Source organism: Zeus faber, assembly GCF_960531495.2.
Source record: "Zeus faber genome assembly, chromosome: 6".
NCBI lineage: Eukaryota > Metazoa > Chordata > Actinopteri > Zeiformes > Zeidae > Zeus > Zeus faber.
In genome coordinates this window covers 32,709,954-32,735,997 of record NC_137201.1, presented here as the reverse complement: position 1 = coordinate 32,735,997, position 26,044 = coordinate 32,709,954, and the positions used below count along the sequence as shown (strand labels likewise).

Sequence of the window (26,044 nt, the reverse complement as noted above, 5' to 3'; positions counted from 1 at the left end):
AACTTGTGCAAAGTGGATGTTGCGCCTTTAAGGCCTCGGAAACTTGAAACCTTGTTTGCGCAACAATCAGTGCAGCTCGGAGCCGCCAAAGTGTCTAGACGAGCACATGACGGGAGGCAGCCAATGGCTCCAGCGCTCTCCTCGGGGGCCCCGTGTGCGTGCGTGCGTGCGTGAGTGCGTGTGTGTGAGAGAGAGAGGGGGTGCGTGCGTGCGTGCGTGCGTGCGTGTGTGTGTGAGGGAGAGAGAGAGGGAGGGAGGGAGGGAGGGAGAGAAAAAAAGAGAAGAGGGGAGGACCGGCGGAGAGGGAGCGCGGCGCCGCAGTTCGGGACCGAGTGGCGGAGCGGCAGCAGCGTCTCAGCCTCTGCAGGATTCCCCCTCCGCGTCTGTGGATTTCTCTCTGGATTCTAACCGTGGCCGCGCCTGATCCGTGGACCCGGGATCCAGACCCCGCGTCTTTTCGTTTGCGTGTTTTTGTTGTTGTTGTTGTTTGTTTTTTTTTTTTTTGTTTTGGTTTTTTTTTAATTATACTTTAATTTTTTTTTTTTTTTTTTTTTTAATTTGGATTAATTGGCTTCGTTGCGGCTTCCGCAGCAGATCCGAGCGTCTTTAAAAGTCCCCGAAGTCACCGTGAGCTGCGAGGTGGTGGTGGGGGGGTGGAGGGTGGAGGGTGTCTCTGCCGAGCCTCGGGTTTATTATGGTTTATTATTATGGGGTGTCGTTACGCTATAATGCGCGCGGTGTTTTCCTATTCGCCCAGCGCGGCTGAATAAAACGCGCCGTGCCGCGGTGCTCGCAGGGGGGAAAAGCAGCTTCTACATGTTGTGTCCACGCACCGCGCGTGTGGGTGTCCGCGTTGTGATCGCCGCGTCGTGCGTGTAGCGCGTGTCCGTGTCGCCCGGACTCTATGTGGCGCTTCCCCTGCCGACGCGCATCAGTTGGCTGTGCGCGCACTGCACGGCTCCCCGCACACATTGATGTCCCCGGGGGACCGTGCGCGGCTCCGTGACCCTCCGCCGTCCGCTCCATAGAAAACACTCCGTTCAAACTGTCGTATGTTCAGGACGAGACGCTCGGGTCTTGTGCGGCGACTCTGGAGAAGCCGTTTGGTCCCGGACACCGAGGCGGGGGGCGGACATGGCAGTGAGCGGCGCCGGGACGACCCGTGCGCCAACAACCCGGAGAAGATCCCCAAGACGGAGTTCAGGCCGATGACCCCCTGCGGGTCGCCCGTCGGGGCCGCGCTGTGCGCCCGGAGCCCCGCGGGGAGCGGCCCGGGCGGCGCCGCGGAGCGGGACGACGCCGCGCCGTGCGTCCCGGGCCAGCGCGGCCCCCGGTCCGCGCAGGACGGCGAGGGCAGGACGGTGACCTGCTGCTTGTTCAAGGACCGGGACCGCTCGGAAGCCGGGGGTCCGGACGCGGCCCCGGTCCGGGAGCCGGGGTCGTGCCACTTTGTGCTCAGGACCCTCGGGCCGCGGGACGCCGGCTCCCCGGAGGCGCAGGAGGCGATGCCGCGCACGGTGCTGGAGCAGGAACTCAAACTAGCCACATACTCTCTGCTGAAGAGACTAAAAGAGAAGACGCTGGACACCCTGCTGGAGGCGGTGGAGTCCCGCGGAGGGATGCCCAGCGACTGCGTGATGGTGTCCCGGGCCGAGCTGCGGCTGGGGGGCCACATGGCCCCTCCAGAGCTGCTGGTGTGCAAGCTGTACCGCTGGTCCGACCTGCAGCACCTGGCCCAGCTCAAACCACTCTGTGAGTGCAGGAGCTTCGGGGCCCTGGACTCCCCCACGGTCTGCTGCAACCCCTATCACTACAGCCGGCTCTGTGGGCCAGGTAAGAGCATGCCGGAGGTAGAAGCACCAACACCCTGACACTTGTACTTCGGAAAAAGTACACATTACCTGCTCCTAAACGTATCGAGAATAACAGTATTTGTCAAACCCGGATGTACAATAATATATCGTATAACACTTGGTAATGTGCTGCTGTCACTTTATTTCTGCAGGTGATGCTCACGCAGATCCCGATTACGATTTATTATAAACTGAACCGTACAAATAGTGTCAATCATCTACAGAGATATGGAGCCAATGAGTCATTGATGAGCAGTTTGATATATCCGGTCCATGGTTTTGTATAAATCCTGATTAGAATTAAACAAACAACTAAAGTAACACGACTGTTAGAAATGAGGTGATATCTGCTTTGAAATGTCGTGGAATAAAAGTCAAAAGTCTCCAAAACGGGAATATACTTCACAAAGTGCAGATACTTGGAAAAAAAATGAACTTACGTACAGTAACAAAGCACTTTACCTTCCACCACCGTATGTAACATGCAGGCGTGTTTCAAAACAATATTCATTCCGAAACCTTCAACTAATTCTCTGTAGTTTTTCTGCCTTTTCCTGCCTCTCGCTTTTTTATGTTCTATTCACAACATCTCCCACTTTCTTTCTATATAATGTAAATCTAAATTGTGTTACTTCTTGGCTATTCTGTAAAATGTGTTTTAATGTAAGTTATTGGTGCATATATAGCCCATGTTGGTAATTAGACCTTTGTTACCAATTTAACTGTCAGATGTCAGACCACATTGTGGGTTAGAATTCAAACATGGAGGAGCTTTTAATTATCCTCAAAAAGCTCCTCCACTCTAAACCGCTTTAATTGGCCTGTCATTTATTTTTTCAAAATAAAACAGGCCATACTGGTTTGGTTTATGGGTATTATTAATATAAGTGACAGTATAGGTACATAAGGTAGTATGGCCATCCGTATGACGAGGTCGTTGTGGGATCTGAGATAGCCAACCGTGCTCTGACGTCATCCAACGTGACGACAACGACGACAGAGTCACATTAAGACATAAAGTGAATATCCGTCCACGTCAGGCTGGAAGATGGCAGTTCCGCGGCAGTTTGTATTTGTCCTGTTTTCGCCATGGCAACGCTCCTCACCGCGGCGGCTCTCCCGCACGTGACCGGAGCGGCGGTTCCGGACTCTTTATGGTGCAGTTTTTGTTGTTGTGGCCTAAAGACGATACGGGCGCTGCTCACGGCGTCCACGTTGAAGCGTTTCGTTTCTTCCATCTCGGCTGTAAGTGATATGTCATAACTCAGGGCTTTCCCAAAGGAGAATGTGACATGCCTCCAGGTTTATAGCCCCACTTAAATATTTACACCTAGTGGCAACGATTGGTTCAGTCGCTGCTCGGGCGAGGGCTTCAAGTGCGTTTTCGCAGACAGTGAGCTATGTGTGATAACCTCATTGACCCACATTAAACCGGCCCGATTTTGGCAGCGGCCGGCCTGTGATTTGGCAAACCTTAATCACTGGGCCACTCGACCCCGCTGACCCCATGGCAACGCCTGGTATCGCGTGTAAAGATGCGAGCGTCTGTATTTCTGTCTCCTCACTGGCACAGGAGGTAGATTTTCCATAACATACACGTTCACCGGGGCCAGCTGGCGGCGAGAGAAGCTTCAAAGTCACGGCTCTAACAATATCAGAACGCACAGCGGGCAGACGTGGGAAAGTGCTGCGGCTCCGGCCCCCCCCCCCCGCGCGCGCCCCCCCGCCACCGGCGCATCAAAAACGCTCCTTTCTGCGTTGCGCCGTCCCGCCCCGCCGTGGATTGTTTTTCGGAGAGGATTATCAAGTTTGTTCGGCGCCGAAATAGACATAAGAGTTCCCCTTAAAGCAGCAGCACGACGTGCGGGGGGCCTGCGGCCCTTTTTTGGGACTTAGGCTCATAGTAGACATAGCTCACATGCACTCATGCGTGTCCCGATAGAAGTGGTATTTCTTTCATGCTATTGAAGAAGGAGGCCTTCAGACCACAGCCTTAATAACCAGCTTTGACATCGTTTGTAAATGCTCATGTAAAACAAAAAACAAAGAAGAAAGAAGAAGAAGAAGAAGAAGAAGAAGAAGCCCCCCCCCCCCCCCCCAGCTCCGCGCGACACGCTGCGTCCTTCAAGGTCTCCATCTTTATTCACAGCAGATAAACAAGCCAACGGAGAGGGTCTAATCAAGCAACGTTTCCACGGCGATTGGATCCACCGGGCATCGTTTGATTTGAAGTTTCACCCTCTCGACAACTCTGCGTGTCCCCCCCCCACCGGTCGTGTCCGGCCGCGAACAATCTACTACTTTAATGTTTGGTGAAAGAGCTCGGGCGATTCCAATGGCTAAACCCCCCCCCCCCCCCCTTTATTTGGCCAGGCATTATGCTTTGCAAATGAGATCGGTTTCAAGTTGCGCTTTAAAAGCCCTTTTGTCCTAAGGAGGTCCCCTCATGCTATTTAGGTGAAGGAGTGGTGATAATATACAGTTTGCACACTCCTGGCGCCAGGCTGCCTCGCTGTGTATCTGAGTGACTGAGTTCAGATCCTGGCAATTAACTGCCGCCAGTCTTAAAGGACCCGCTGCCGCGACGCCGCTCTCAGAGGTCAGGGCCAGCTCCGCCGCTCCGTCTCTGCTTTCCCTTCCTGCTTTTGCTTTTACTCCTTGCCTTTGTGAGTTTTGTCCTCCGCTTTGCGTCTGTTTTTCGGCGGCGGACACGCGCTTTTCGCAGCGCGCTAACCCGAAAAAGCGAGGAATGGCGAGGAATTGACCTTTTTAGTCGTCGGCCGCCGTTGTCGGTTCCCGTGGCTGTAGAAATCTTGGCGCTGGTTAGGTTTTGATGAAATCTGCCCAAACGACACAACATGTCATTTCGAGCCATTTGATGCCGTACCAAACTCGGGTGTTTTCGTCTAAATTGGCCATCGCGGTGAATGATTTGCTGAAGCCTCCGCGGGTTTGTGTTGGAATCATTGACGCAGCGCACGTCTTCCCGGGGTCAACTGAGTTTACGTGTGTTCCGTGAGGTAGATGTAGTTTATGGTCCAACACGCTTTCACACTGCTGGTTTGCATTTTAAGAGCTCTTAACTTTGTTCCGTGAAGCATTAGTGCGAGCCCTGATTTCGAGCAAAAGTAATAAACACAGAGACACCACATGACACGACGTACTGGTGTTTTGTGATGGAGCAAGCTCTCACAGACCAACGTGGAGAGCAGATCCTCCGTCAGGGTCGCTCCGCTCCATCAACGTCCTCCTTTGTTAATATCCCTTTAATAAGTCCCGTCAGGTGCCCAATGCCGTGGAAAGGTCACGGGGGTCGCATTCGCAGAGTTGCGCCTCATGTTGACGTTGGATTACTTCTCTCTAAGCCGAGGGGGTTTGGGTTACGTTTCCATTTCTATTTTAAAGAGCATTTACGTGACGACGTTAATGATGCAACTCTTTGTGTTCCAGAGTCACCCCCGCCCCCGTACTCAAGGGTTTCCCCCAACGAAGAACACAAGCCACTGGGTGAGTGACCGGCACGCCTCCCCCGTTCCCCCGTTCCCCTGTTCCCCCGTCGGCGTCCCCGCTTTTTCCCGGACGGAGCTCCGCAGACCGCCCGCCGTTTTTCGGGCGGAAGCGTCGTGCGGACGTCTCTCGGGGCGAGCGACCTTCCGCCGGGGTCCTGCGGCCTCGGCTCTCCTTTGGCCTCGTGTCAGTCGTGACGGCGCAGACCTCGCCCGTCGGGGTCTCACACTGATTTAAGGATCCTGTCGGAAAGGTCCCTTATGAGTTCCCCTTTCAAGCGGAGGTCAAAATTGACTCAATGGAGCAGGTGTAAAATACACGGAGGACGCGTCGTTTTCATGATACAGAGTAGGAAACATTTATAACCCCAGGAAAACTGAATGGCGTCTCTAGGGTTTATTCCCTTGGCGCGGGCGCGGGGGGGGGGGGGCTTGTGGGAAGGGGAAGGGAAGAAATCAAAGAACGTGACAAATCTTTAACGGCTGTAATCAGGCACACTAACTTGGAACTTTCCTCGCGGCTTGGAGCTCAGACTGAGGCGGGCGAGTGGCACGGTGTCAGCATGGCCGCCGAGCCAGCGTGGGTCATATGCTGTGTGGGATGTGGGGCCTGGCGCCACGAGCCCGACTGGAGCAGGGGATTCTGGGAAGGCTGGGAGGGCTGGGAGGACTTGGAAGGCTGGGAGGGCTGGGAGGACTGGGAGGGTGTGCACCAGGTACGACCCGCTCGTTAAAGACTTTTATTTTATTTATTTTTTCCCTCCTCCCGTGGTTAAGCATAAACGTTTAATTTTGATTATGAGCGTTGGAATCGTATTTACCGAGACCAAGCAACACCATCCAACACTGTCCAGCCGGGGCCCGGGGACCGACTGATCATTCGGCTTTCGGCGCGTACCGGATAGCGCGGCGACAGGAAGGGGGGGAGAGCTCTGCTGGAAGCGTGGAAGTCGAAAGGAGACACAAACAGCGTCTGTGAAGGACAAGGGTCGCTCTCAGCGCCGCATTTAGGGAAAGATTACTGAAAGTCTCTTACAGACACGGACGTGGACGTTGTTTGTGTGATCTGTGGGAGGCGCGGTCGGACGGGCGGCCATTGTGTCTCGCGGCCAGAGGAACCGGCAACGCGGCAGCTTTGATTCACGGTTATCACCTATTGATTGGCCAAAGGTAGTCGTCCCTCAAGGGATTAGGCAGATCTTATCGCTGTTTGAACCTGCAAATTATTGCCCCTTCACAGAAGCGGAGGCGCCTCCAGCGCAGTGCCGCTGTCGGCGCTGCCCCGGCCCCTGATCCGCTCCAATCAGGGGATGAAAAGCTAAATGTTCTCCTCTGCTTTTCCAGATCTGTCGGACTCAACATGGTCTTACACTGAAACGGAGGCAACCAGCTCACCAAACATCACCCCGGGGGAATTCTCAAGTGAGTGTCTGTCTCCACTTTAGCAGAGCGAATTGCTTCTCGAACGCTTGTACTTTTGAATTGTGGACAGGGACCGGGAGGCTGCGACGCGGTGCGGACGACCCCTCTCCGTCGCCCTCCCGGGGGTCAGTGATAGATGGTGAAATCCCGGCGTCGATTCCTTCTGGGTTGAACGTTTGGGCTCCGTAGGAAGGAGCTGAAGGGAGGTTCTGGTTTTGGTGGCACATCCATTAGTGCAGGGGCTGAAGCCCGACACACAACAGCTTTTCATTCGTCCATGTGACGTTGACAACACAACCCTCCAGGAGAAAATGGAGCGATCTTTCAGTGACGCCAGTTGCGGTTCTCAAACAGAGGGTTGTGGTTTGAATAAAGAGACGGACAATAATATGTGACTGACACAGTGACTGAAAGGCCGTCACGAGTGTTTTATTTTATTTTATTTAGTAGTTCTATTTCGCTCCCTGCTGCCATACGTCAGGTCCGCCATCCTCGCCAAACATTTTTCGACAGAGGGCAGATTTTGGGAAAAAACAGTGACGTACGGTCGCCGCGTGTAACGCGCCTGCTCGCTGCGCGATGAAACCACTCCTCCGCCCTCGTTCTCTCTTGTCGCGAAGAAGCGACTGTTGCCTCCAGACGACGCCTCCGGGGCAGTCGGAGGAACGACTCCCTCCCTCCCCCTGCGTCACGGGCGGGAGCGGTGGTGTCGGCAAGACGCCCGCCCCCACGGCGGCCGGCGGCTCCCGATCCGCTCCTCGGACAAAATACGATGGAGAAAAAAAAAAGCAGAACGTGGCCGTGAGGAGGAGGTGGAGGCTGCGCCTGCGCCCGGCTCCGTCCGGGAGCGCCCTGAGCCGCGTGTCTCGTCGAGCGCCTGGCTGCCGGCGTCTCTGAATACCTTCACTATCAGAGTTTTCCCTCTGGCTCGCACGGATCACACATATTTATTATTATGGGGTTGTAAATCACAGATCCGGCTGCGCCCTGTAGATAATTGCAGCGTTCCATTTGGTTTAGAGACGGTCGACCCAGGGTCCTCGCGGGGGGAAAAAAAGGAGCGTCTTGCTTCCCCCTTAAGTATTTTCCAGAGAACTGCGCTTTCACGCGAATGTGAGCGACACAGTTGAGCGAGGTGATTTCGTTTTTTCGATGTTGTGCTTTATTCCTCCCGGTAAAAGGCCATTAGCTGTAGTGTGAGCCTCCGAGATAAAGGTTTCATTGTTAAAAGTGAAGCAGTGCAGTGGGGCGTGCGCATTGGCCACAGAACGGGCCTCCCCTCCTCTGTTTTTCTTTCAGAAATATTTGAGTGGGATCAAACTGTAATAAGATCCAAGTTCACTTAGAAACACGCACACACACACACAGTCAGTCAGTCCACGCACACACGCACGCACACACACACACACACATGCACGTGCACACACACACACACACACACACACACACAGGGCTGTATCTAGGTTGGCTGTGAGTGGGCTTCAGGGAGGGGTGGGCTGCTCCTGTGAATGGGGCCACACCAAAGGAAGCGAGCAGAAACAGTCCTGTCCCCTGATTTGAAATGAAACACTCCCTTCTCATGGCAGAGAGTCAACACCCACCCCCCTCCCCCCTCCAACTGGGACCAGGCTGGATGTGTACCCACACTCACACTCACACTCACTATCACTATCACTATAACTAACCCTATCACTATCACTATCACTATCACTATCAGGTTCATGGACTAGGACTCAGGGAGCTCTCATTTTGTTTCCTTTTCGAGGCGGCGGCATTTCCCCCCTCGCTTGGGTCCGAGCTCTGAGAGGCAGGTGTGGCTACCTGGGGGTGAGGTGTTCGGCCTGCAGAGCCCCCTCTCCTCCTCCTCCACCTCCACCTCCTCCTCCTCCTCGGGGTTAGGGATGCTGTCACCACCTCATCACCACCCCATGGCCGGCGACACTCCCTGAGTCAACAAATGAGGGGCTTGTCGGAGCCCGCACCGCAATTCCTCAGAGAGTGCGGTGAGCAGGGAGGATCTCCACACACTAGACTTTGGTTTCTTCCCACTGTGCCGCCGCTCACACCGGCTTGAGCGAGCCGGTGCGGTGGACTTTGGAAGTGCCATGGCAGTAAATGGCAGACATTTTTCTGTGCTGTGAGATTATTCGATTAGGCAGTTAGCCAGATTGTCAGATCTCTGAGGCCGCTCGGTATGACTGTGTTTGGTAGCAGGTCTGAGTAAATGGTTTTGGGCACCGGAGACGCCATATTCAATGCAAAGTCGCCAAATGGAGCTTGGCCACGGAGTTCATTTGAGTGCAGCTCCCGAGCCCGTGGGCCTCCTTGTAGAGGCTGTTCTTCTCATCAGTAGCCTACTCCTATAATGCAATTGGTCAGATTAGTCTATTTAGAATTTGTGGCTGACCTACAGATGACATTGCCTGTGGATCCCCTTCCCTATTCCCCTCATCTACGGCCACTCAGAGCGGAGCGGGATGCATGTCATCTCATGCAACTCTCACAGGCGGACAAGGAAAGCTCTGACGGAACCAGTCCGAGGGGTCGACGGCGGACGAGCAGTCAAGCGTGCAGCCACAGTTCTGAGCCCAGGGCTTGTGAAACACCCCATCAAAACAATCAAACAATAGCGGTGAAAAGCAACAGATCAGAACAAGCTGTTCTGAAATATAAGCTTATTTTAACGATTAGATGAAAAAAGGGAGGAAAGCTGCCCCCTCATCCCCTCCGGATCATTGGTTTCCCATGAAAAATATATATGAAAATCAATCAGCTGTGCTGTAAGGTTAATGCTGCGTAATTACTAAATTGCATCACAGATTAGTAACAGTTAAACAAGCTGGATGCATCCAGTTATTATTCAACAACAGGTTGATAATTGATTTTGTGTGGATCAGCATCAAATGAAAACCCTGTTACCCAAAGCGTCGTCAAATCAAACGTTCATATGGATTCTTAGAAAGCGTCCGCGCTTTGTGTATGAAAATGCCATTTTCGACGACTGATACATTTGGGGTCGTTGCGCATTTCTTTTTCCGGGACGCACGGTCGGGGTCTCCCCCGGGGTTCAGACACCAAGGGGAAAACCCAAAAGCCCCCCGGATGGGAGCGTTTGAGGTGGCGTCGCCGCCTCAGCGCGCCGCGGGATCTTTGTACCGTGTGACCGGGTGAATGTGTCTGTCCCTCCGCCCGCGCACCTGCTTCCTCCGCACCTCCGCCCACGTCGTGGACATCAGCGTCAAGCCCTTTGAAGCAGGTCTCATTGCTTCCTGTATGACTGTCTGAAGGGGTGTGTCCCCCACCCCCCACCACACACACACACACACACACACACACACACACACACACACACACACACACACACACACACATTGACTTCATTGTGTCAGTCAGCTAGCCTCTGACTTTAGGGCCTCTTTATGTTTGTCAGTTCTTCATTATAGTTCTGCTCCTGCTTTGTGGTGCTGCTGTCATAAATAGAGCAGGGAACGAGGAGGCTGCTCACTCTCACTACGACCGGAGACGAGAGATTAGACGTGTTCCCAGCCGGGGGGGGGTTTACTCTGTGCCCTGCCGGACCTTCCTGACCCGGTGCAGCTCGTTGGTCCATGTCCTCCGCCCGCAGCTTCAATCAAACCGCTGGGATTTGATGATGGTGGTGTGAGCTTGTGAACGGAGGCTCTTGGTGCAGAGTTTTCTGGGAGTGATGCAGCACCCCGGGGGGGGGCTTACTGTACCTGAGAATGTGCCCAGTTATTGTCCTCTGTTATTTCTGTTCCTCTGTCGTGAAAGAGAGAAACTGAATGCCTTAGCACTTCTGGAGAAGGCGGGTGGACACCATGAACTTACCAGGGCTCCAAGCTGTGCTAATTCCTTGCTGTTTCGGTCAGTCCGAGGTAAGGCCGCTGTCGATGGTCCCTCAGGCCGCCGGGATATTGACTTGTTCTTCCAGGTAGAACGAGGCAGTTAGGACCTGTATGGGAAGGACCTTATGTAAGTAATGGAACTGATTGTTCAGAGAAATCACAGGTGCTTCTCCTCAAGCAGGCGCCCCCAATAGCCCAGTCCAGTGTTGTTTTAAGGGGGTTTACATTTTTCTAAGATTCTTTCTCACACAACCACACCTATCTGCGCAAATAAATGGAACTCTAAAGTCCCTTTTTACATGTGCAGTCTATCCCTGAAATGTTCCGGAACATTTTCTGCATGGGGTCATGTGTGAACGGTAGCAGGGAAATCTGTTTTGTCAATTTCCCACCTCAATACCTGGTAACATGTCCGGGAAAATGCCAGGACGTGTGTTGTGAATGGAAGCAGTAACATTGCTGGAACACACACGTAAAGTAGGGGTGGGGTGGAGCCGAATCCCAATACGGTGTCGCAAAGCACAAATAGTGGGATTTTACAAATATTTGTTTTGTACAAATATTTCAAAAGTTATTTGTTTTCCGAAAGAAAAAATTTAACTTGTCCGAAACGTGGCGCTCGGCTGCAAAGACGAGAAACTGAAAAACGTACAGTCTCTACGGAGACAGGTCATTTTATTCTTACATTTTATCCTTTTCTTCTTAAAAATGCCTCTCAGACCCTAGACGTGTCTTCTACAGTGATGGGTGCAGTGCGGGGGCAGCGGGACCAAGAGCTCCGCTTGCCCGCCGGCTGCACCGCAGCACGGGGAGGGAGCGACCCGAAGGGGAGAGGGAGAACGGGTGGAGAACATCCCTTCTCCGGAGGCAGAGAGTGTAGGACAGGTCGAAAATGACCACGCTAATTTAATAACATCGGGGTAGGGTTATTGCGTAGAGGAGGGGCGGGGCGACAGGGAGCGAATCGCTGGTCTCTGAGAGCCAGGAAAAAAAAAAACCCATTCAGATTGTACGTCGACTGATTGTCCAAACGATGGCGTCTACACTGGAACGGACTGTCCCTCGCCCCATCTGTTCCGGCATTGTCATGGCATGTGTGAAAAGGTGCAAGACGGAAATGTTCCTGAATGTAACTGCATCTCTGAATAGTGAAACTCGCTCGCGGTGCCGGAAAGTTTATCCCAGTAATTTACCCGGAACTACGTGTGAACGGGGCTGAAGATCGACGAAAATAACCCTGAATTATCTTTATCACAGACAGACAACACAGCTTTCTAGGCCTGAGCCAGCTTTGTGAGTGTGTGTATGTGTGTGTGTGTGTGTGTGTGTGTGTGTGTGTGTGTGTGTGTGTGTGTGTGTGTGCGCGCGTGTGTGTGTGTGTGTCAGAGACAGTGGAAATGAGTGCAGTAATTAGACAGTGTAATTAAGGCATGTGATTCTGCTCTTGATTAAAGCGGATTCGATCAGATCCATAAATGTCGACTGACTTTGAAGGCATGTGACTCCACTTCTGTGAGAGACTAATTAAATATCACATCTAGACATCTGGAAAAACACGGGCACCACCTCTAATTCGTTCTCTACCGTCCCGACGTGTTTTTCCACCTCAGATCGTGTGCTTCACTCAGCGCGGCGGCATATTGTGCACATTGTTGGAGTTGTGCTCCACTTTGTCTCCGGAGCTAAACTGGGACGCCCGGGTGACAAAATGGAGGTGACATCATTTATAACACACCAAGTCCACGGAGACCTGATTAATTTATGACGGGTGCCAACTCGCATGACACAGAAACCAGCATATTCAACATACCCGTTTAATTGCCGTCCCATGCCTCCATCCTTTGGGGATGAGCTGCACTTTAGAAGAAAACCGGCCGGCCCGCTCTGAAGAGACCCGCTGGGGTCCGCCGTGTAGTGGACCCGGTCCGCGGGGGGGTCCTGGGAACCCTCCTCTGCCCCGGACCCCGGACCCCGGGCCGCAGGAGCCCATCTCTCCCCCTGAAGCCTCTGGCTCCCGGCCTCAGGTTTCCACCGCAGCCCCCGATCCTGCCCAGGGCCGGCCCGCCCGCACTCCCCCAGGAGCCCCAGTGCTGCAGGATACGGGATGTGGAAAATAATGTGACTGGAGTGCTCGCGCCCGCCTGCCGAAATCAGGTTTTGCGGATTGTTTATTTGAGGGGAAGGAGGCCTCAGACAAACATCCTGTTTTAGAAAGCTGCCTGGGTTTTGTAGCAAGGCAGAGCGCTGGATTGCCCCTTGGACGATGGGGGGGACATCGGAATGTTGACGAGAAGGCCAGTATCTAGTGTGTGTGTGTGTGTGTGTGTGTGTGTGGGGGGGGGGGGGGGGGTCATAGTATTTAAAGATGGAGGTGGGGGTCTCCAGGCGTATATCCTGAAGTTCTCCCCCCGTTCACACACGTTCTGCTCTGCCCCTCAAGTGTCCGTCCCTGGCCCGGGAGGCAGCTTCCGTTTCCGTTTCCCCACGCAACTGCCAGCGCAGGAAAAAAGAGAGCGCCGTTGATAAGATCGATAAGGCTGTTTTGTTTTTGTTTTTTTGGCTTCCCATTCTCAGTATTGTGAGAGGGTGGTGCGTCACAAACAAGGTTTTTCGGTTCGGGTTTATTGAGGACTTGAAGACCAGCTCCGGTTTTCTTTTTATTGCATTTTTAAAGCAATTTAATAGTTTGTTTTTCCTTCCTGTGGAGCTCTTTGCGGCGACACATTGACTCCACAGTCAGTGCCGTACGTGTTTGAAAATTAAAAAATAAATCAAATCAAATTTTAAATCCCAAGCTCTTGTTAAAACAGTACTTGGTAAAAAAGTGGCTTGTGGTTATCCTGTCGTTCTGCCTCTTTATGACTAAATGACATTCGGTCTCTGATTGGCTCAGATATCTGGAAAGAAAATCTTTTTTTTTTGTATCTTCAACTTCCATCCTCCATTATTGTCGCTGGATATTAGGGTTGGTGAGAATCTGCTTTGTTTATCACTGGTTGCCACCGTAATGGTAGTACCATGGTGACAGCTCACCTACCAACCGCGCCCCGATTTTGTAGGGGTGAAAACAGGAAGCGAATTCGGCCGAAGGAGAACGTTGAAGCATCCTCGCCTGTGACTCGCGTCCCTCCCTGCTGAAGTATTCGTGCTTACGTGCGTCTGAACGTATGCGGCCGCCGCATTAGTTCGTGTTTTGGTCGTATTACAGATTGGCTCCTCTCAGCGGTTCAACAACAAAGTCCTGTGGCCGCTAGATTAGGATCTTTTTCTTTCCTGCGCAGCTTGTTTGAGTTTCATAAAGACTTCAAGATGCCAGGGGTTTGGAAGAGCCGTCTCCGTGTCGGGGCCGGGGACGTCTCCGCGGCAGAAACGGGGACTCGGTGGCCGCCGCAGACTTGTTTATGGCATTTTCCGTCGACTTAAAGGTGAATGCTCCGCGCTCGCGCTTCCGTCCAAATGTTGCGGCAGTTTTTAAATGCAAGTTTAACAAGTCGACAAAAGGAAAAGCTAATTGCTGCGTGTTTCCATGAGCTGGTATCAATGTGAATAAACAACGTCCCGTGCGAAGCGAAGGGGAGCCGTTAATGCCTGCTTGGGAACAACAGAGACGGTGGTTTTAGGGACGTAGCGGTGCTGAACGGGCGGACGTCCCCGTCTGTCCTCTCAGTGTATTTTAACACCTTTGAATATAAACTTGCTATCCAACAAGTCTTAAGGGAAATTAAGTGTGACCTAACTTTTGGTCAACTCCGGTATTTCATTGTTTAAATCGCGTGACTCCTTTTTGGTCAATGCACCAGCCCCTGGGCGTGCAGCACTGGATGTATGACAGCACGACTACACAACTTTTCCACCTCAGCCAAGCGCTCAGGCTCTTTTTTGTTAATCCGGCGGTTTTTTATTTCCATTCTTGCATTTCCATTCAGGTTTCCTTCGGCTCAAATTCAAAATATGCGTAAAAAAATAGTGTGTAGAAATCCCACTGGCGTCCGCGCCGTCTACCTGAACGAGCGTTCTCTCAGGGTGAGCTCCTTTCTGTGTTATTTGACGAGGAGCATGAGGAGAACCCATGAGGTAATGTGACCTCTACCTGAAAAGCGAAAGCCGTGCTAATCTAAAGCAGTCATTGCAGAGGCCTGAAACCTCTTAATATGTCAACAGAAAGCTGCCTGCTGGGCTGGCTGTTTATCCGTCTTCTTGGCAAGGCGGTGCGGTGCCAGTGCTGCCGGCCATTCGGCCCGAAATCGCACGGCCTTTGCTGATATATTTTCAGCTGCAACCTCGTGCACAACCAGCGGTCTGTGCTGAGGTCCCTGTGCTGTCCAGGAGCTTTAGCAGAGAAACGTCAAATCAGAGCGTGAACCATGTACACGCCAGAGTACAGTGTGTGTGTGTGTGTGTGTGTGTGTTGACATAAGAAGAGGAAACATACGTCTGTGTCATCCAACGATGTCTTTTTGACTCAGACATTCTGCACAATGAGCACGGACAATGAAAGCCTGGAAATTTGGGGGGGTAAATAAATAAACACCAAATTACAACCCCCCCCGCTCTGCGTTTCGTAGAAGTCACCGGCTCAGGTTGTCATTTCACATCCCATAATCTGCATTCGCAGGCCGGCTCGGTGAGCTCACCCTGCGGTGGGTGCAGGAGGCGTCCTGCTGCCACCTCCACCCTCCCGCCACCAGCCTCCACCAAAGGCACCATTCATTGGGCCCCGGGCCACGGGGTTACAGCAACAAATAACGAGGGCGCGATGCCATTAAAAATGTATGGAATGTCCGACTGTTAGTTTTACTGTTTTGCTGCTCCTCCTCTCGGGCTTTGAGGAGGAACAATGGCGCGTTTGAGCCGCAGCCTGCTGCAAATGTGCTCGCCTTGCATCATCTGGGGAGGGGGGCGGGACCAGCGGAAGATGCTCTGGGCGCTGCTCCCGCACTCCGACCACTCTGCCCGCTCCGCCCGCTGCCCTGAGTCCAAGCAGCGGAGGCCCGGCTGCGCTTTTAGGCCCGTGGTCCGATCGCCGGCGAAAATAGATTTCGAGAATGTTTTTTCCCCTTTCTCCCCAGAGGAGCGTTGACAGTTGTGCCTGAACCTATGGCTGTCAGTGTTTTTGAAACTCAGAATAGCCGGTGCATTCTTGGAGCCCTCAGAATGCTGTGTGAGGATTAACTGGAGGGGCCCGTGTCACTCGACATCCCCGCACAAGCCCTGCAGCTCCAGGAGGCTGGATATGACCTCACGGTGCATACGAACATTAAGGCACGAGCTTCTACGCCGGTCAAAATAGGGACTGGCTTGATTTATTTCTTTTTTCTCTCTCACTGTCGTGAACCCGATCTACCGTCGCTCTCTTCCCTCCGCCCTCCTCGTCCGAACACGGGGGCCCCGGCACGGTGGACGGGATTTGCAGCCTTTGATGTCGCTCCAGAGAGTGCTTTTTTCGGATCCGTCCTCCCAACCTGCGCGTCGACGTGCGTTCCCCGCCAGGAAACCCTGCGTTGTCGTTGTTCTGCACACTGCCTCCAGCTCCTCCCTTTGTTTGGTGCGTGCGCCCAAACTGCATCTAATGTTCCTGTGGTCGGCAGACCACATACAACTCTGAAAGAAGCAAACTACGCACGGGGGTGAAGCCGTTGGGAGTTTGTAAACAGGCTCAAAATTCCCATTGATTGCGTTCCACAGGGACGGTGATATTTGCTTTTGTTGTGTGTGTGTGTGTGCGTGTGTGCGCGCGTGTGCGTGCGTGTGTGTGTGCTCAACATATCTCATATTTGTGTGCGTTTCTAAGGCCTTGGCTGTTGGGCTCAGTACGTGCAGTCAGGCTGTCGCGTTTCAGGGTACGGTTTAGATTAGCGCTCTGGCTGTAGTTCCCCCCTCTTCCCCTCTCAGCGGCTGCCAGCACGTAATTTACTTAATGAAAGCCTGCCATTCCCTTTAGCTGCAGGATTCTTTGCAGATGTTGACAGGGAAGGACTTTATGAATTATTGGAAATGTTCACTCCTGCATTTTTAATGAATGTCTTGCTTGTTGTGAATGGGCAGGCTTGTCAGAGTGTCGGAGAGCGGGGGGGGGGGGGGGGGTCTTTGTTTGGGGGGGGCCGGTGTCTGGATGCCCGCGGCGGAGCAGTGTGGGTTACAGCCCGGAGAGTGTTGTGACTGAAACAGAAACTCCGGTGCCACATTATCCTGACAGAACACATTCTCCTCACAGACTCTGATCCACCGGGGCGGATCAATAGCAAACCATTGTTTGAACGGTGACTGTGTCCATCACGGAGCTCCGCCCCGGCCCGCCACAACCCTCCCCCCACCCCCGCCCGCCACCCCTCCTCCCGCCTCCTCCCGCCCCGCCGAAACCAAATACCTGCCTTTCGCTTTAAATTAGTCAGGCTGATATAGCTTTTAATAATGGAGTTCCTTGTTGTTCTGCGTTTGGAATCAATCCGTCCGGTACGTAAACACACTGACGCACACAAACTTCACTTTGAAACAATGAGAAAACAAACCATAACTGGAGCCTGGTGGACGCTCCTCCCGGGGGGAGACGACAAATCGTGTCTTCGAACATATCTTCAGAGCTGCCCATGAAGGTGCCTCCGGTGCCCGCTCTGGGGTCCGGGGTGGAAGGGGAAACGGCGCCGAGGTGCGTCCCAGCGAGTCCCCGGCTCCGGGGGACGGGGGAGGAAGGCAGCCCTGTGGCCCCCACCCCCCAAACGGAGGAGGAAGTGAGGAGGCACCGAGCACGGAGGAGGGGGAGCTCAGGAATGTGCGGGGTCTCTACTGCAACGCTCCAACCCACTTGGCTCAGTCCTCCCCTGCACACACACACACACACACACACACACACACACACACACACACACATCCGCCAACACACTGGATAGGTTTTGTGGGGGGGGGGGCAAAGGGCAGCGCCACCCAGCAGGAAGTTCATTGAGTGTTTTGCCTTCATGTTTCTCTGCTGAGCTTCAGAGCCGCCCAGACGTCAGGCGCAGGTTTGATGGAGCGCCGTCCCCTCCCATGTCCCCTCCCACGTCCCCTCCCTCCCACGTCCCCTCCGGACACAGCGCACGTCCCCCCCCCAGCCCTAACCTGGACGTGGCTCTGGGTTGGCGTTGACACGTTTCCCCCCCCATTGTTTTTTTTTTCTCTTGGTAGAAGATAATATTTATTATATTTCCTGTGCGATGAAAGGACGCAGCAGGAGGACGTCATGGCGCTCGGTTCCCCATGTTTCAATGTCTCCGGTGAAATATTTTGGGGTCAGTTTGGTGTCCTACAGTTCAGAGTATCAGCACAGTTTGGTCTCACGAGTCGTCAAGGATGGGTGTTGTTTAAAAATGTACAATACCAGTCCCAGGGCCAGCACCAGTACCAGTACCAGTCCCAGTGCCAGTACCAGTCCCAGTGCCAGTACCAGTACCAGTACCAGTGTCAGTGCCAGAACCAGTACCAGTACCCTTAAAGGTATACCAATGCCAATAGAGTACTTCTAAAAAGGATTGAATGCAGGTATCATTTGACTGGAGAAGTTTCGAAACCACTTGGTATTGGGTAATTTTGATGGATACCTTCAAAGTATTAGAAGAAGAAGAAGAAGAAGAAACAGTCTTTAATCGTCACACGACACTCCACAACACATGCTTGCACACACACACATGCACACATGCACATGCTTGATGGTGGCCGGTGAAATGGATTCTCTGCTTTTGACCCATCCTGGCTTGTCCTTCCTCCGGGGGCACAGCCAGGAGCAGTGGGCAGCGTACGTGGACGCGCCCGGGGACCAGGTGATAAGTGTCCATCGCTGGTCAGACCATGATGGTGCATGTTTTTGGTGGGGGTCCTTACTGACGTGAGGTGGAGGAAACCCCATGTGAACACGGGGAGAACATGCAAACTCCACACAGAAAGGCTCCTGTTTTTGGAAGATAACCCGCCGGAGCACGGTGCCAACAGCGCCCCAGGCGGGAATCGAACCCAGGACCTTCTTGCTGTGAGGCAGCAGTGCAATGCACTGCGCCACCGTGCCACTCAACGCTGGGGAAACGCAGGTACCAATACGCAGCCCTGCTCATCGCAGAGGCCTGACTTGTTTGGAAAATTGATCTTGTTTCATCGAAACAACACACCAAATACGTTTCTGAAAAAATTTGCAGTGAGAGATGGCCCATCAGAGAGTTTTGAGGCATTTCACTAGAGTTAGTTTAAAAGTTTAGTCACAGTATTCATAGATTTCCTTTCCTATAAAACGAGTGAACAAGGGAGATCTGTGCAAAGCTCCCTGGGATGCAGACTTGATTTTTTTCGACACTAATTGTATTGCATTCACCCTGCGTCATCCGTGCGAAATACAAATATAATATAAATATAATAATTCTGTCTCCAGACACACTGCGGAGCCACGCAGGGAAACTGGAGGGCAATCAGACGTGCGTTCTGTGAATAAAATCAAAGAGATCCGTCTGAGTTGGGCCTCTCGCCGTCACACCCAGACGTCTCCTCTGCGTTTCGCCGCCTCGCCTTCCTGCGCTTTTTACACCCTCTCGTGTTTATTGATTTAATTTATGGATTCTGTTGGTTATCTGCTATCAGGGCTCTAGCGTTTCCCCTCCCTCAAGGAGAAATCCAGGAACAGAGCAGGGAAAGTGTGGAGGAAGTGGGTGACAATGCACAGCGCTCGCCCTGCGACCAGCGGCCCGCCGGCGGGATTCAGTTTCTCCAGATTATTTGGGCCTCGGTGTCCTCTACCGCTCTCTCACTTTCTCTTCCGCTCTCGCTCTTGGTCTCTCTCTCTCTCTCTCTCTCTACCTCCACTCTCTCCCTCTCCCTGTCTCTCTCTCTCGGAGCAGAGAAAGGCCAGACCTCGGGCAAAAAAAAATCCATAGACGTACAAGAGCAGCTCCAGTTAGCGTGTCTGCCTGATAAAGCTGACTTTGATGGGGGAGATAGCCCAGACGCCAGGCTCGCTGTGGCCTGCTGGGGAGCTCGGCTGCAGGAGGAGGGGACGACAGGAACAGAGCCATCCCATAATCTCAACACTGGGGCGGGCGGTGGGGGATGGGGGGAGGGTGGGGGCGGTCTTGTTTTAGCAGTTATGAAAGAAGGTTTAATCTAACAAAACACAGGGGGTTCAGGAATGCTCTGCTACACGCGAGAAACATCTTAAAACGCTGCACACAAACACACATCCGTGCGCACACGGCGACACAGCGGAGAATGTGCACGGGGAGGCGTGTGCACGCTGCTGCAGGCGCACGGTGAAAACACTCATTGCTAAAAAAAAAAAAAGAAAAAAAGAAGTCCAACACCACCCTCCCAAACCTCCCCCCCAGCCCTCTACGGGCTCAGCTCACCGGTGGAGTCTAATGGCTGGAATCTCATCCCTTCATCCCTGGCACCGGATGAGAAACAGATCACTCTGTCCCATCCCCCCCAGCTCTAAGGGGCCTGGAGCCTGACAGGGCTCGAAGCTCCAAGGGTCCTGGAGCTCCTAGGGTCCTGGAGCTCTAAGGGTCCTAGAGCTCCAAGGGTCCTGGAACTCTAAGGGTCGTGGAGCTCTGAAGATCCTGGAGCTCGAAGGATCCTGGAGCTCTAAAGATCCTGGAGCTCTAAAGATCCTGGAGCTCTGAAGATCCTGGAGCTCGAAGGATCCTGGAGCTCTGAAGATCCTGGAGCTCTAAGGATCCTGGAGCCCGCCGGGTAGATGTCAGCGCGGGGGGGTCGGTGGGGTGGGGTTGCTGGCTGTTGTTTGTCCTCCTGTCCCCGACACTCGCTCTGCCATTCATCTCACTCCAAGGCTGCCGAGCTGTGTTTACCCCGGGGCAGAGATCTTCTCTCTCCCTCTCCCTGCGCTCTGCTGTGTTGTTTTTTTCTCCTTTCTTTTTCCCTCCTTTCATTCCACCTTTAAAAGCATTACTGGATGATCATCAAGGATTGCCATTGAAACTTTAAAGCCTCCTTTTTGGTGTACTTAGAGCTAATTATCCAAACTCGCTTTGGAGTGCAGGGTCTGGAAGCACAGGGATCTGCGCTTTCCACGCTTTGACCTGTGGAGTTTAAAGGGTTTTTACTGGCGTATACACAAATATATTTATGTAAAGCAAAACTCTGCGGCTAAGTGCTTTACGAGATGCATTCTAAGATCCAAATATACTTCGGAAAAGAAAACAAGATAACGTGTTTTCTTTGGGATCGCTGCACATGGACCTCGTGCTCTGAGCATCGCAGGGGAACGGCCCTTCCTGGCGCTGGGACACGCCCGGCGCTTTTTCGTTCTTTGCTCAAACACTCGAGCGCGTGTCACCGTTTGCTTTGCGGGTCCCGGCGCCGCCGACGGGGAAGAGCTCCGGCGTCCAGCGACACCCCTCTTCGCTCACGCTGGGCCGGCGTGGAGAAAAAGGCGAGGGGAACGCATCGCCGCGGTTTCCATGGAGAGAAGTTCTTGTTGTGGAAATCAAAGTCAGCCCCGCGCCGGAGAAAAGGCTCGTTAAGTATCTGTGTTTGCCGTGTGATTGCGCCGCGGCGTGTGATTATACGCTGACGTGTTGTACGTGCTGCAGCAGATGTTGGAGCTGCGCCTGTTTGAGCCCTGTGTGTGTGTGTGTGCGTGCGTGCGTGTGTGTGTGTGTGTTCAGTTTGGTAATCTCTTTACCTTTTCGGGAAAGCACACGGTAGCCACACACATGCCGCTCTTATCACACACTACACCACTCAGCCGCTTTATTACCAATATTTATTTTCTCTTCGGTGCAGACGGCTCTGTAGATGAGATGAGATTCAACCTGCTGGGCCGATCTGCTGCTGGTTAGCACTTAAATACTCGTTTCGGAGTTGATTAAACCCCGGGCCCCGGTGGCTCTGGGCGTGGCCACGTGCAGAAGCTGCGGGGCGGACGTGTCCGTCCGCGCTGAGACTGACACTAAGAGGAGAGGCTTTTGAGAATAAAATAACAATAATAACATGTGCCGCTCTCCTAATGGGTAAACTGAGCTGTTAAAAGGTGCCAGGGTTAAATGAATGCAGACCACAGTAATTGCTCCCAGCCTCTTTTGACTCCGCCCTCAGCAGACGCCCTGGAATCTAACATGGAGGCGCAGCGACGCAGCGTGGGGCGCCGCGAGTTATCGACTTCATTTGACTTTTCCCTCTTTCTTTTCTCTTATAAGAGGAAACCAATATTTAAAGGGCACCTTCAGTGTTTCTTTCTTGTTCTTTTTTTTTTTCATCCTGAGCTATTTTTAAGTTTTACATTGATTCCGCAGACATCGTCTTACTGTTTCGACTCGTCTTTGACAAATTAGAATGGATGCAAAAAGTCAGGTACGATTATCCAGGCTGCTATTAAATTAAACCATTTCCTCACTCATTCTGCCCCGTTGGGACTGTGGGATTTAGCATCTTGTTATGAGCTCTATTGAGTGAGTCAGATATCTGGACGGAAAAATCTTCCAGTTTGGGTTGTCGCTCGTTTCGCTTCCCCGTCATTGGCAGCGGCCGGTAGCCTGGTGTTGGTGAGAATCTGCTTTGTTTACCGCTTGTTGCCGTGGCGGTGCCGATACACGGTGTAACTAATGGCGCACCCATTTTCCATTTGGAGAAAACCTAAGGTGGAAAGCAGGAAGTGGAATATTCTGGATGGGGGGGGGGTTAATTTTTAAAAAGCCCAGCGGAGGAAGTGGCATCCTCAGGAGAAAGCGTGGAAAGCGCCAAAAAAACCTCCAAACATTGGGACCGGAGACGGAAGACGCCCCCGCCACCCTCCGACGCTGACACGTACGCCGCCCTCTGCTCCGGCTCCTTCCAGACGAAAACACGGGTTCAGCCGAAAAATACAAACACGGGGCTCACGTCCAAAACCCCCCAGCGGACGCACGTCGCTCCGGTCCACAGGAAGCTCTGGCGGCTTGAAGCGGGCGCTCGCTCGGCGTGGAGCCTCCTCCCGCTCCCGGCAGCCGCGCCCTCCAGCCTACGTGTGAAAACTAGAAACCGTCGACCGAGTTGTTCCTCCTTCTGTTCTTCCTCTCGTCTCCACGGCGGCCATTTGCTCTTTTGTCTCGGTGTGCACACTTTCAAAGGGAGTTTACCTTGATGTGCAGGCTCCATTTGATTTGAGACAATAGAGGGCCATAAACAAGTTTGGGGCTGCGTTCTTTGTGTGGCCGGGCGGCGCTGCAGTAAGGGCAGAGCGCGGTGGAAGGCTGAGGAATTCACTAATGGCACATGCATGCTGGGGCCCCTGAAGAGAGGGGGGGTCATTACAGCCATCAATGTGTGCGCAAACACACAGAGAGAGCATGTCTGCAGCTCCTTCTCCACCTCCACCCCCTCCCCGCTCGCTCTCTCTTTCTCTCTCTCTCTCTCGCTCCCTCCTCCCTTTCTCCCCCTCTCGCCCCAATACAGTGAGCCTTGAACCAGCAGGCATTTTGTCTACACAGGTCTGGTCAATGTTTTTGCTAATCTTTGTATAAACTTTACTAGCGTGGGTCACTCAGTGGAATAGTTTGCTCGGGTGGGAGGCAGTTTGTGGCTGTGCAGAACTGCAGCGCTCCACCTTAAAGGCGTTTGTTAATGGGACGGGCGGTCATTAAGCCCTGCGAGCAGAGGGACTGAAAGGAATGGGGCCACAGGCCCAGGCTTTAAATCCTCTGTGCCAATAGACTCTGTGAAGCAAAATAATGGCATCACTCTGTGTGTGAGTTAATGGGAGCTGATAGCATGAAGGCTGGGGGGTCAGCAGGTCAGGGGCTTGTGCTAAGTTGTCAGAGAGCTGAATGCCGTCCCTGGGTCCACAGCAGGGGGAGGAGTGGGGGGGAGGGAGACCCCCTGCCTGGCCCTCCCCCCCGCCCCTCTGGAATGCAGGGAAGAAGAGACACACACACACACACACACACACACACAAGGAGTGAGGGGTGAATGGACTGACGCGCTCCTTCATCCTGCACCGCGAGCCGTCATAAGCAGCGTGGACTGCAGCCTCGCAGCCTCCGTCACCCCCATCAGCCCCCAGCAACCCCCATCAGCCCCCAGCAACCCCGATCAGCCCCCATCATCCGCCAGCAGCCGCCAGCAGAGCGCTGCGTCTGCTTAGTGTGGCCAAGATAAAGGTCCACCTGGGGAGCAGTAACTCATATCGGAGTGCTGAGAGCTGTCACAGAAAAGAGTTCACGGACTGCAGCCATGAAAGCTGAATTAACAAGCTGATTTACTGGAGGGAGATGGTCGGGATGGGGCGGCCGCGTCGCCCTGTGAAAACCATTGATAGGACGTCTTGCAGCCATCGCTGTTTGCTAATTGTTTAGGATGTGGGAAGTGTGACAGCTGACTGTCTCTAAATCTTTAATTGCTGCGTCTACACCCGAGCTATTTGGGGGAATTAAGTCCCTTTTTTTTACTGGAACGTTGAGTATAATCCCAAAAAAAGAAATCTATTTTAACCAAACAGAGAGTGCGTTGAAGGCTGGAATGTGTGTGAGCAGTAGTTTAGTTCCCCTGGAAAGGGTGGTCGGTGCTGTGTGATTTATGTGGCGCCCCCAGGGGGCGGAGGGAGGAGGTGCAGCTCCTCCGTCTGGCTGACCTCACAACACCCTCTGCTGCCCCTAACCAGAATATCTAGTGTGTGTGCGTGCGTGCGTGCGTGTGTGTGTGTGTATGTGCATGTGCGTGGATGCGTGTGTGCATGTACATGTGCGTATATGTGGGTGTGTGCATGTACACGTGTGTGTGTGAGTGTGTGTGTTGGAAGGGTATGCGTGCTGCAGTATTTATACAAGCCTTAGATTTCAATACAATGCCTCCTTCAGTATTTATAGTGTGGCCATCTGCTGTGACCAGTAAAAAGAGATAGCTAATCCCCTTTAACGTAATCCTTCCTTTTACTAGCCCTGTTTGCTCCTTGTTTATGTTTAGTCTAACCAGCGTCCTCCATCTTTGTCCCTGTGCCCCGCTAGATGCCAGTATGTCGCCCGACGCCCCCAAGCAGAGCCACTGGTGTAACGTGGCATACTGGGAGCACCGGACACGCGTGGGCCGCCTCTACGCCGTGTACGAGCACTCCGTCAGCATCTTCTACGACCTACCTCAGGGCACGGGCTTCTGCCTGGGCCAACTCAACCTGGAGCAGCGCAGCAGCACCGTGCAGCGGACGCGGGGGAAGATCGGCTACGGCATCCTCCTGAGCAAGGAGCCCGACGGCGTGTGGGCGTACAACCGCAGCGAGCACCCCATCTTCGTCAACTCGCCCACGCTGGACGTTCCCAGCAGCCGGACGCTGGTGGTGCGCAAGGTGATGCCGGGCTACTCCATCAAGGTGTTTGACTACGAGCGCTCCAGCCTGCTGCGGCACAGCGCCGAGGCGGACTTCCCCGACGGACCCTACGACCCCAACAGCGTGCGCATCAGCTTCGCCAAGGGCTGGGGCCCGTGCTACTCCAGACAGTTCATCACCTCCTGCCCCTGCTGGCTGGAGGTCCTGCTCAGCAGCCACAGATAACACACACGGACCCGCAAAACGATCCCAAATATCATCTACCTAGATTTAATATAAAGTTTTATATATTATATGAAATATATATTATACTTGTAAATACGGAGTCATTTTTACAATGTAATTATTTATGTATGGTGCAATGTGTAAATGTACAAGAGGAAAGAAAATGGAAAATGCACTTTGGCATATATATATGTATGTATGTATGTATATGTATACATATACTGTATGTATGTATGTATATATATATGTATATATAAACATCTTCAATACCAATTTGAGAAATTATACAGCAAAATTAGGATGATCCTGGATTTGGTGTATAGTTTTCGTATACTATTAATATTCAGACAAAAAGCTAACACCATTCACACATTGATAATAAAGTATTCGCATAATATTTCTGTTTGCCTGGTGTGTATTATTAGAACCTGGATTCACCATTCACCACCAACAGCTTCATGGTGTATTATAATACCAACTGTACATGGACCAGGATACGTCCTGAGCAGGATGAGAAATGTCCAAATCCAAGTCAGTTTGTGCTGCCTTTCTCCCAAATCTCCCAAGCGCAGTTTCTCCCCCGGTCACCAATCTGGGACACAGATGACACACAGATCACAGATGAGCTCGTCCTAATTACTTCCCGCGAGCAGGAAATTACATGAGACCACTTTGCTGCTGTCGACCAGAAATGTCTGGATGTTAACAACATGTCGTCCTTTGCACGCCGTGCACTCTCGCCCCGGGCCCCCGAAGAGCGGGAACGCTCCAAATATTCCGTTTCATCGTCTCGAGTGTCTCAACGCGGGTCGTTAGCTCGCGTCCCGGCAGCAGAGCTGCGGTGGGACGGGCGGCCTGGAACGGCGGGACCAGATGTCCTTGAGGTCCTCACGAGCCCCGGCG

At 53.0% G+C, this 26,044-nt stretch overlaps 1 protein-coding gene across 1 annotated transcript; it reads left to right on the top strand.

Moving 5' to 3' along the window:
- Positions 1-345: 345 nt before the first annotated feature.
- Positions 346-25,532, top strand: smad6b (SMAD family member 6b). The gene is made up of 4 exons (XM_080002578.1): positions 346-1,833; positions 5,304-5,360; positions 6,704-6,781; positions 24,600-25,532. Exons 1-4 carry the CDS (start codon positions 1,053-1,055, stop codon positions 25,139-25,141), a joined length of 1,458 nt encoding a protein of 485 aa, XP_079858704.1. The 5' UTR covers positions 346-1,052; the 3' UTR covers positions 25,142-25,532.
- The last annotated feature ends 512 nt before the right edge of the window (positions 25,533-26,044 follow it).

What these genes read in the sequence shown, in the direction of transcription:
- smad6b (XM_080002578.1), top strand. Translation starts at nt 1,053, where the DNA reads ATGTTCAGGACGAGACGCTCGGGTCTTGTGCGGCGACTCTGGAGAAGC. An exon ending in CAGCCGGCTCTGTGGGCCAG is followed by an intron (nt 1,834 to 5,303) that starts GTAAGAGCATGC and finishes TTTGTGTTCCAG; the next exon opens with AGTCACCCCCGCCCCCGTAC. An exon ending in CGAAGAACACAAGCCACTGG is followed by an intron (nt 5,361 to 6,703) that starts GTGAGTGACCGG and finishes CTGCTTTTCCAG; the next exon opens with ATCTGTCGGACTCAACATGG.